At 35.9% G+C, this 12283-nt stretch overlaps 1 protein-coding gene across 2 annotated transcripts in view; it reads right to left on the bottom strand.

Moving 5' to 3' along the window:
* Positions 1-370: 370 nt before the first annotated feature.
* Hmu (adipocyte plasma membrane-associated protein hemomucin) overlaps positions 371-12283 on the bottom strand; it is a 29926-nt gene continuing 18013 nt past the window's right edge. For both annotated transcript variants that reach the window (XM_089641067.1, XM_089641068.1), the window contains exons 3-7: positions 11943-12151; positions 9798-10083; positions 8263-8456; positions 4151-4362; positions 371-3567 (exon numbers count right to left, since the gene is read on the bottom strand). In XM_089641067.1, the coding sequence (XP_089497193.1) occupies positions 2710-3567; positions 4151-4362; positions 8263-8456; positions 9798-10083; positions 11943-12151 (1759 nt within the window). In that variant the 3' untranslated portion in view covers positions 371-2709. The remainder of the gene's footprint in view (positions 3568-4150; positions 4363-8262; positions 8457-9797; positions 10084-11942; positions 12152-12283) is intronic.

Raw genomic sequence — 12283 nt, 5'->3', positions numbered from 1 at the left:
TAAAACTTATATCTAGGATACCACAAAAATCAGTATCGTATCGTTAAATATTACAGATCCCTCAACACTCCTTCGTCCCGCAAGCTAAATTACAGTGAAGCCTCTTTTTTTGTAAGCATTCTTGCAACATGATCATACCTTCAAACTTCCTCTTCCCCTTACTACTTCCTTGAGTATCACATTATACCCAAAATGGGGAGGCCGTAATCCCACTGTCTCTGGGAATACGACCGGTCTGGGGTGGGCAAGGCCCAGTGGTATACACATTATTTATTTATTCAGCTGCCCTGCTCCAATTTTATAAAGTCTTGTTTTTGACAGTTCTTCAAATGATGTTGTCCAAACACAAAATAAATTAATGAAAACACAATCCATTTCCAAAATTTTTATTAAACTTTTCACGTCACAACCGGAATACAAAAAGAATATCAAACTACCCATAAAATTAAATAAATATTGTATATAAAGTCTACATTTTATATTGCATTGCGGCCGACGTTTATAACTTCTGTGAAATATGAAACACTAATGTAATAAGTTATAATTTTTACCAGAAAAGATGGCCACCCAGTGGCTGCGCATAAAAAGTACTAGAAATACTTATTTTTCTATTTAATATGAGAATCACATAAGGCAATCTTCTGAAATGTATACTTAGGATGCTAAATGATTGAGATTTCGTCCCACGAGGTAACAATGATTTAAATAAATCTCAACAACGACCATTGGCTCACTATTAAAAATATGTTTAAACATTCCTAACATAATGAACTCCGATTATCAAAAAATCAAAAACCATATTTTTGGATGGCAAAAAAAATTGATTGATGGAAATGATAGATTTCAAAATAAACATTAATATTGCTTTAATAAATAAAGCCAATGGATTATTCTTATATGGGTGAAATACAATAATATTGCAAAAGGAAGTTATCTAAGAGAAGATGTATAAAAGTTTAATTAATAACTTAGGGAGAGAATATTATATTAAGTTAAATATGTGAAATATCAGTACATAAGTTCTGAAGGTAATATGTATGTGAAGCTGCCGTTATAACAATTATACAAATAATATCCAACAGATTCTTGAAAATATTCCAACAAACCATACTACATAATATGTGATGCCTATAATAAAAAATACACTAATCAAATCTACTTATAATTTACCAATTTATTCTGACTGAAAAGTGTCATGTTGTTTATATAAGAAAGCTACCAGTTATTTAAATTATCTTCCAGAAAAAAAAATGGCAAGGATCACAATATAAACGAGGGCAATAATAAAAACATTTTAAAGTAGTTCCTGGCCTTTTAATGATATTACTAGTACGCATCGCCGATGGTTTTCGTCTATCCTGGAAAAATGACTGAATATGACTTATTAGATGGCTTTGATGATTATTCAATAACAACAGGTTAACAATTTGAAAAAATTCGTTGCAAACAAACAATAACATGAAAAAAAGTTCTCTTCTTAAAATTACCTAGCTGCAACTAATGGAACACAAATTAGTAAAAAAGATTTCTTGCAAAAATAAAGAGTATTTATGATAACAGGGTGTTAAAATATTTAGATAAGTTTTAAACAATATAAAATAAATTTTACACAATCACAGTCGAAAAATGGAATAGCAAAGAAAAATAGACAATATTTATACAAAATAATGTTAACATAATCCTCTTCAGAACAGAGTAAATTCTTTGATAATATTATGAATATCATTGCTCAATTTTACATTTATCCTATGTTTTTTCTTATTAATAAAAAGCAGGGTAAAATTTCTAACATTAATAAAATTGGATACAGATTAATTATTGTGTGTACGTATAAAAGAATATTACGTGTTCAGTATTTTAATAACTTTAACATTATAAAAAAAATTGCCTAAAAATGTATTTTACGTACGTACTTACAGAGTAAGAAAAACACATATTTCATGACTTACACATTAAGTATGTGAAAAGTAGAAGTTTCTCAGAATTACATTTTAAGATAAACTTATTGAATTGAGATATTTAATCAAATATTGTAGAATAGTTATAATACCTCCAACTTCCGATATTTCCCATAGGTCCTGATGGCAGTATGCTACTCTAGCAGCCAGAGTTGCCAGAAAACACAAGTAAATACTGCAAATAATTTACTGGATTTGGGAGGCATTATTAATATTCTAGGGTTTTTGCTTTAATTAATCAAATGCACATTAATCATTGTTTGGCATGAATCTAAATTTGTAAAGTGTAAAACTAATCTATGTGTGATTATTGCAACAACAATATTATATTGTAATCTAATACATGAGGCCTTTTATAAAGTATTGCCGTGCAGCTGAAAGATATTTCAAACTAGAACTATTTCAAAGTGGTGACAACATACACACATATATTATAAATAAAGTTTAATACATGTATAAAAAACAAGATTTCCAATGTAAAGTATAACAAAAAATAATATTCAATTAATGAACATCAAGGTGCTGCTCTCATAAGATAACCGTAACTGTTTCAATATTTGATTTAAGAATACGTTTTATTTTAAAAAAGAATATGAAGAGATATAGCTGCCCTCTTCTTAACAGCTGCCTGGTTGGAGATGGGGTTGGCTGCAATGATCAAACCGTGCCTAGTTTCTTTTTGTATAAATGTATTTACAAATGACTGTGGGGTTGATGATCTGATGATACAATAAATACTTCTAACATTCCCTTACAGTTCTGTTTTACTGTGGGGAACCTTGGCTTTTCCTTGGGCCGGTTGGCCTCCTTGGTTTGGCACGGGGATCTCCTTTGGGCCGTCCTTGGTGATGACCTTCATGTTGTCCTTCTTGGGTGGCCTGGTGTCGGAGGGGATCTCCTCCACTACGGGTGTGGCTTCCGGCAGGGGTTTAGTATCTGTTGGCTTGGGGGCTTTTTGTTTGGGAGCCTCTTTAGGCTTTGCTGGAGCTTTTTCTACGGGTTTAGCTGGAGCTTCTGTGGGGATAGGTTTGGGTTTTGGAGCTTCAGCTGGCTTAGGTTTTGGAGCTTCAGTTGGCTTAGGTTTTAGAGCTTCAGTTGGCTTAGGTTTTGGAGCTTCAGTTGGCTTGGGTTTTGGAGCTTCAGTCGGCTTAGGTTTAGTTTCAGTTGGCTTGGGTTTTGAAGCTTCAGTTGGCTTGGGTTTTGGAGCTTCAGTCGGCTTGGGTTTTGGAGCTTCAGTAGGCTTGGGTTTTGGAGCTTCAGTAGGCTTGGGTTTTGGAGTTTCAGTTGGCTTGGGTTTTGGGGGTTCAGTAGGAATGGGTTTGGGTACTTCGGTTGACTTGGGCTTGGGAGCGTCAGTTGGTTTGGGAGCAGCCTGTTGTGGCTTGGTTTCTACTTTACGTATGCTTTCACTTGGCAGAGGCGACCTGCCGACGTAAGTGTTGTAGGGACTTCCAAAGTAGAGTTGATTATTGAAGATGTGAACCTCACTGATACCGGTCAGGGTACCGTCCACATTGTGCCAGGACTCAAGAATGTCTCCGGCCCAGTTCAACTTCAGAATGGTGGTGCGCTTGGGGACCAAGCTCTGCACTGATTCAAAATGTCCAATCTGAAAACAAGAAAACATATATTATGAGTACTAAAGAAATTGTACTTATGATTAAAGTTATGTGAGGTAAAAATTATGAAAGTTCAATAATGCTTCCTGCATTTTAAATTTAACATATTGATGTGTAATATTAGAAACAAACATACTACTATCAGTTGTCTTTTCTTTAAGTGAGTAATTTTAAAAATTGGTATTGATTATGCGAACAAGCGATAAAGTTCGTACATACCTACATATAATATAGTTTTTTTTAATAGAAAATATTTACTGTCTCTCAAAATTGGAATTATTATATCCTGGGATTTTTCACCGGTCTGCACTAGTAACTATGTACATGGGGTGTTTCAAAATCCATCACATTGTAATGACTATCGAACTGATGATTTACGGTCAATATGAATTTTTGACATTTGAACGGTCCCGTTAAATGCCGATTTTCCATTCCTTTCAGCTTTGATCAAATTGTGATCAGCTGTCAAGCATAACGATCATGTTGTTATGCTGTCAACATTTGACCAAAATTTGAAACAGATGCAGACCGAGACTGATAGTCAATACAGATATAAATGTTGATCAGCCTCACCAAGTGCAGCGCCCTCTCGAAGACGTAGTGCGGCAGGACCTTCTGCGCCCCAATGAAGGGCAGCTCCAGCAGCGCCATCACGCGCGCCAGGAACTTGCGGATGAGCGGATGGGGGGCGAGGGACTGGAACACCACGGGGTTTTTGGCATCGCGGGGGACCACCAGCGGCACCAGAATGCCATCGGGGAGGGTCTTCAAGTTGTCGGGAAGACCTGCAAAACAAAAAGATACAAATTATTAAATAACTAATACTCTCCAGTTACAACAACATACCCCAAAAATAATACTTTTAGCAACTCGAGCAATAGCCACCCAAATTGGGTAGGTGATTTTTATGAATTAAAATGATATTACTTAATTAGTTATAATTATAAATTTAACGATTTTTTTATAAAACCTAAAAATATGATATAGATGGTGAAATCTAGGTGGATTGATTGGCTTTCAACTGCAGTATTGACATGAACACCCCGAAATCTCTATCACTCGGGTGGTTTTGGATAAAATGTACATATATTATTGTCAAAAAAAGTGGTATGACTTCTTTATAGAATCCAACTCTTCAATAGAACAGTTACTAGCGGAGTGGTCCAAAGTGTTGGTTTCCCGCTCAGTGTTCAATCCACTGCTAGCTAAGACCTTTCTTCCACAAGGATAAATAAGTATCCAATACTCAACCATTCAAGTATCTTGGCGATTACCGTCATACATCTGAGCGGAGGTTCGTACACATGCACACATCGCCGACATTTTGTGAACTCGTCAGCCAGTCGCGAGGTTTTCTACATGAGGTTGAGATTTTAAACATGACTTCACTTGTGTCAAACATTTTGTAACAATGGGTGTGCTTTAGATGCCAATGCTAGGACCAAAACAGTCAACAAAGAATGACAGGATTTAAAATTGAGAGCAATAGTGGAACCTCTCATAACGAGCATAATTCGTTCCAGAATCTTACTTGTTATGTGAAACACTCATTTTTCCCATATAAATCAATGCAAAATACGATAATGCGTTCCATACCAAAAATTTCTACTCAAAAAAAAAGGGGCATAACAACCTAGAATGCAATTTCGATTTGCAAAAAACAATAAAAAAAATCGAAATAGATAGTTTATTATTTATAAAATTATGGTAATTATTTTTTTCAAAGGACGCAAATACTCTGGGGTGTGGCATTATATGAATCCTATAATTTCTATACCCGCTATATCCGATTTTTTGACAAAATGATCTGAGTATGACATCTTGTTCACATTTTTGCGAGCAACAAGAGGAGCCTAAAATTGAGTTTCAAAACCCTCCTTATCATGACCAAAAACCATGTTAAAACTGCGAGTGAGAAACCAAATCCGCTATATCATACAGAAAGTCACTATCAAAACCCGCTATATCGGATTCAACGAATCACAAGCAGTTATTTTGCCAAAATACAATATGGCCGCCGCTCTGACGCCACGCTCTTGTGTCAAAATGATCTACGCGTGAGTTTCTAAACCCGCCATGTCGCCTCAGTTGACTTGCAAAATCACGAAGTGAGTATCAAAATCCGCTATATCCATTTTATTTATCGAAATTACTTAATTATTGCTAGACATATATAGAAAAATAAATGCTTTTCGAAATTTTATTACTCCAATTCATTATATAAAATTTTTTAATTCATTTACTTATGTACGCTAGAGATGTGACAGTTTTTTGCGGTTTTCTCCAAATCAATGAAAGTTGATATAGCGGGTATAGAAATTACACGACTCATATATTAAATGAAAAAAAATACACAATTTTTAATTGAATTAATAACTGACAGCCATCCAGGTTTCGAAAACTCAAGCTTCATCAAAGCTTGAGATTAGCATAACCTGGTTGCATGTCAGTTTTTAATTCAATAAAAAGTGTTTTATTCATTTAATTATTTTTTACTAAGAAGCTGTCTAGAGACATTTGTTTTTGCAGACGCCTCAAAATTTAATGAAAATAACCACCTCCTTATTAGGGTGATGCTTCTCAGTGTACGATGCAACAGTTTTTGATTTCGCTTATTGTGACAGAAGATTGTTGCTCTTCTACTTCCTACTCCTCCACTAAAAAACTCTCCTCCATAACTTTTGCTGTGAACACAATGCAATTCCATGAGCTCTTCGGTGGTCATCTCTTAACTGTGCTAAGCTCTTCAATATCATTGTTATCCACCTCCAGTCCCATGGTATTGGCCAAATACACAATCTCGTTGACTGTAGACTCCAAAGGTACTATTTCAAACCCCTTAAAATCACATTCGACAACAGTTTCTGGCCAAAGTTACTTCCAAGCAGAAGTGAGGGTCCTCTTGGTAACCCCTTCTCACGCATTTTCAATCATCTTGAGGCAACCAACGGTGTGAAAGTGATCTTTCCAAAACTCTCTGAGAGTGAGACTTGTTCCTTCAGTCACCTCGAAACAATGAAATGTTCGAAGAGTGTTTTAGTGTAGTTTCTTAAAGTTAGAAATGCTGGTAACCTGCTGGTCCAAAGGCTGGAGTAATGGAGTGGTGTTGGGAGGAAGAAACTGTATTTTGATGAAATTAAATTCTTCAAGAATAGGCCTGTAGGAATTGTAGGGCTGGAGGATGGGCTGGTGCATATTCCATAATGAACAAGACATGAAACAAAACACACTTCACTCCAACAAGGTGGACACCCCTGCTAAATCACCAAACATAGCGAACCACTCGGGGTGACCTATGGCAGATATCCAATGAATGATTCCCAGGGGGGCGGTACCCAAACCCGCTTCCCAAGTAAGGTGGTGACGAGGGTTTCGTGATTTTGGTAGCAAAGTGTGAGGGGTTCCCGGGGCGACGGTACCCAAACCTGCCTTCCAAATAAGGTGGTGATGAGGGTTTCATGATTTCGGTAGCTACGAAGTGAGTACACAACATGAGTATCGGATCCTTGCTTATCTGTGTGGCAGAAGGGCCTAAGTTCTCCATGATTTCAGAAGCAACGTTTTTCGCTTATTTATAATGATGAAAGTAGGAGTAATTCAAATATGAATATGTATTATTATAATAAGACTTTAAAATGCCTTTCAAATGTTTCCAGTATTCTGGCGTAAGAATACATATATGTATCTATCTGTATGAGACACCTGCACAAGGTCAATGCCTTTATTATAATATGCAAAGAGAGAGGTAAAATAAAATAACAAAACAACAGTAGCCAAGTGCAAGGACATTAACATTTGCAAAAGATTAACATTCTTATCTAGTCTAAATAGTTTACTCTATGTGTCACATTGTCAACATTTTATTTATTATTTTTATTATGAAAAATTGATACTGGAATTTTAAAAATAACAACAAAAAGTAGTCACTCAAAGCTGCCACAAGGCGGGTTGTCTGCAGGTTTTTAATTTTTCTTTAATTTAATAAACATTACACAATAATATGACAATTTTGCTGACAAATTTGAATTAAAGTGAAAAAAACTTAAAACATTTGAACATAAGACTTTGAAAAATGTAAGAATGTATTATTTTATTTAATTCTTTCAATTTAATTGTTCTAAAATGAATAATTAATTAAAATAAATAAGAAAATATATTTTTATGGGTTGATTGTTTTGGTGTCCGGCAAAATTCAATAATCAAATCAGGCTTACTTTGCTTACACGGTTCCCCAGACCCAGACCACAGCTGTTAAGAGAATATCTCTATAAAATGAATTGACCAAGGGAATATATTTATATTCATTGAGTGCGCAAAGTCCAAGACCTTAAAAAACGAATGCGAAAGAAACAATAACATAATTTCAGGGGTATTTTTTTTGCCTGATTACATACAGCTTAAATAAAATTAAACCTTCTCAAAAATACAACTTTATATCCAACCTTAAAAAATATTAACTGAAAATACTAAGTGCAATTATAGAGGGAAAACATTCAGTGTGCTGCGCCAGGAAAAGTTGGGAGAAGCAACTCCAGAAGATGTGTGAGGAGGGACTGAGCCTGCTATGGACAGAGGCCATCACCACAAGGGACGCCTTGAGGCGCCTTTCCGAGGCGATGGGTCCCTGATCGGAATAGGACATGGAGAATAAGATGGGAGGAGATGAGAATAAAATGTTCACAAACCGACAAGTCCGTCGACAAAGATATCGTCGGTGCCCTGGTTGGGCCCCTTGAGGTAGTAGCGCCTCAGCTGGCTGCGGGCCGTCTCCGAGACCACCACAAACTCCTCGTTGGGAGAGAGCACCACTCCGTTGGCGAACCAGAGCCCGTCCAGCAGGACGCTGCTGCTGTTCTTCAAAGCATTGTAGTGGAATAACCTGATGGAAAAATTGAAATAATAACAATTAGAAATTATATTTAACCTTATCTGTCCCCATACACTGAAGTCGCATCTTTAATGCATGAAGTTTCACTAAAACACATAATATGTACATAGTGTCAAAAAGTGCCACGTGATGGGATAGATTGCGTTGATAAAGCCAGCTTTGTAAAGGTTAAGTAAGGAAAAAAATTTATGTACTTCACATGGACACACCGACAATACGCTTCTATCGATGTATTTCTTCAGTGGACAAATATGTGCCATTTTTTAAGACAAACAAAAAAATTTTCAATAATTTTTTTCTGATGCAATAATATTGGATAATTTCATAATGATACTGGATAATCTGCAAACATAAATCAATAATGGATTATACTTTGAATGCTGATTAAATATGTAATATTTATGATGAATACTTTAACGTATTGTGAAACATGTATCAAGTTTAATGTGTCATCATCTGTGATAGATAGATTTGAATTTGGAATTAATCCCAATAATACACTTTCTGCAACGGCTGCTTCTCACCATTGCCAAAATTCAAAAAGAGAACTGTACTAAAATTAACAATATGAAGTTACACTTTGAACGATAAAATTATTTAACTATTAATCACTTAACTATTGTCAGTGCTTTTTACTAATTTAACGAATTTTCAAAATGTCCACTTTCCATGTGTATTTACATCATGTAGCCCATAAACCTAATTAACGTCTGCCCATTCTTTGTGGGTGAAGCCAGGCATTGTCACAGTAATTAAAGAAACATTGCTAGATGCATTAAATTATCAGATCCTTTATTAATAAAATAAAAGTGAAGTACGACAATTAAATAGACTGACGGTAGGTAGGGTTTGGAGCGGGACGGTAGATTTAGCAACAGAGCAAAATAATAATGCCAAACCCACACGGCGGACCAATTTTATGTTTTTACCTAAAAAGTACCCTAAAAGTTGGAATTTCAAAAAAAATCAGGTACCTCCCAAAATTAGTGCACTTCACCCCAGTACACTCTGTACATGTTTAGGCCAAAATGTTCTGTTACTAAATCAATCATTACAATAATTAGATTAAAATCTCAGAAATTGAGGGATTAAAGTAACGGTACTGTTTACAACATTGAAAAGTTCTTGAACTTGTACATTTGATTGCGTCAAGTCTAGCAAAAGCTGTAAAGGTTAAAGTGCTTGTATCAGAAACTGGATAAAACAGAACATAATAAAGTAAATAGGTTAGGTGTATGTAAGTTTTTTTTTAAATTTAATTTTCATCAATGTTCTGTTTTGTCATGGAATCGTTTGTACCTAAAACAATATAAAAAAAAATTATCAGCTTACCTGCCGCTTCCATCGAGTAGCATTCCAAAGACGCCATTCTCCAAGGAGGAGGTGGACGAAGAATCTGTCCAGTAGAAGTCTCCGTTGGCCGCCAGGGCGATGCTGTTGAAGAGCTTGGGCTTCCTGCCCTCGATCTCTACACCCGGAGAAACAAGTAGCTGCTTCTTGCCGCTGACAATGTCAACCGTCCAGATACCGTAGTATCCGTCAACAACGTAGAGTTTGCCAACACTATTGAAGGCCAGACCTAGCGGGCGGCCGCATTTACTCTCTTGCCAGTAACCCTCTGTAAAAAATTAATTATAATTAAATAAAAAGTAGTAGGTTTTTTGCTGGTATTTTCACCTTCCAAGAGGGCTAATAAAATCATTGAAATTATTATCCTTCACATAAATATCAGTTAACATCTTATTTGCCAGCTTATCCTTAAGGATACCATTAAAAAATCATTTCTCTGAATATAACTAGCTATTCTGGGGAAACTACTTATGGTAGATTATACAGGGTGTCTGGAGTGAAGTGCACAAACTTCTGGATGTGATTCTACATGATGGTAAGAAGAGAAGAAAAAGTTGTGTTTTTTTTTTTACTTGTATGTACCATCGTGTAGAATCACTTCACGAAGTTTCTGCACTTTACCCCGGACATCTGTATACTATTTTTATAAATATACTAGTGGATCCCTTGTAATGCTTCGCTATTGCTAATGTCTTTCTCGGGCGCCTTCGACTTCTTCCACCATTCACTACTGTATACCACAATGTTACTCACTTTGATCTGACTCCGTATCTCATTACGGTGCAGAGATATTGCTACAAGTATTCCTCGGGCGTCCCCGACTTCTTCCATCATTTAAACATCTCTAAACACTCCTGGCACTAATAACAACAAACTTTGAAATCTTTCTGAATCTGAATTTTTATATATTAAGATTAGAAACTAGTTAGATTTATTTTACAATAAAAACACATAAATTTGTTTTTGACCACTATAGTTTTATTTTCACTCTACCGGTTTCGGAAGAACCCTTCCTTCGTCAGGAGAATATTAAAAACTTTTTTAATATTCTCCTGACGAAGGAAGGGTTCTTCCGAAACCGGTAGAGTGAAAATAAAACTATAGTGGTCAAAAACAAATTTATGTGTTTTTATTGTAAATTATGATGAGCCACAAAGTGAATGCTTTTTACAATTACGTTAGATTTATTTTAGATTGAATGCATTTTATAATATAAGACTAAACTAAAGATATTTTCTGGGAAGGAGGTACAATTTACAATCACATCGGGGTCACCACTGTCGTGTGATGGGGTATAAATCACAACAACAAATAAGTATGTGTAAGTTGGTTTGTATGTATACATATACATATGCGATTATGTGTATACAAACGAACCAAAACCAAAATGCAGCATTACACAATATGGTAATATGAAAGTATGATGTATGTATTGTGTTGTTATTCTCTGTCTGGTAAATATTATTTATTATTTAAGAAAGTCAGGATTTTAGATAGATATTCATTTCACATGATCGTCATTACATGTTTTCATTTCACTGTTTGCACTACAATTCAAATAAATAATTTGCAGATGTAAGAAAAAATATATAAACATTCACACATTCTGTTTTCGAGTGTACTGAGAGCAACCAATGTGGTAGAAATATATATAATAATATTATATTATAATAAGCATTGAGAAGACTGGAAGATACTTTGACAGAAAATATTCTTCTGCGGATGCATCAAAGGTTGTCTTCACCCTGCAGACGGCAGCTCGGAACTGCTTTGTACCAGACACATAGGTTTCGAAGCAACAAAGTGCAGCATTTTTTTCTACTACATACTTGGACAAAAGTCCCCTCCTAATAATGTGGCCAAGATATTTGAGTTTTCTTTGCCGTCCACAAATGCTGTCCACTGACTGCGGTTTCTCGCCATTCACCTCCAGCCCTTCATCCTTTCCATCCTGCTCCAGTCCTCCTCCAGGCAGTACATCAAGGCACCCCCACTTGACCAGGATTTCCAATCCTTTCAATCACAGTATTTTGACATATCAACATATCAAAGGCTCTCTTCCGTGTTAATATATGGTTTAGTTTGATTGTTCATAGAAAATGGCCAGTGACAATAGAAAAATCTTACCGCATGGCTGTCCAATCTTGGCGACATGAGTCACATGACCTCCAGGTCCCAGTTTGACGACCTCGCCTCCATGCACGGAGGTGTAGAGCTCCCCCTTGTATTCGGCAAAGCACTCGGGCCCCCGCACTTTGTCAACAAATATGTGCTCAGCTTTGTTCAGCAGGCCATTCAGGGCAAGTGGTCCTTCCAAATTTCTGGACGGGGTTATTCTGAAACGAAGAAAAGCATTTAATTAATCAATGACTATATGACCTTAAGGAATCTGAATTGTGTGAATGTGAACATATGCAAAATACAGAACATATTGTAGAAGAAGAACACGTCTGAGGTGAATCAAGCGA

Source organism: Hesperophylax consimilis, chromosome 16 (genome assembly GCF_061612785.1).
Source record: "Hesperophylax consimilis isolate HC1 chromosome 16, BYU_Hcon_1.0, whole genome shotgun sequence".
NCBI lineage: Eukaryota > Metazoa > Arthropoda > Insecta > Trichoptera > Limnephilidae > Hesperophylax > Hesperophylax consimilis.
Note: the sequence above shows the minus strand (reverse complement) of the source record. Positions and strands in the feature narration are given on the sequence as shown.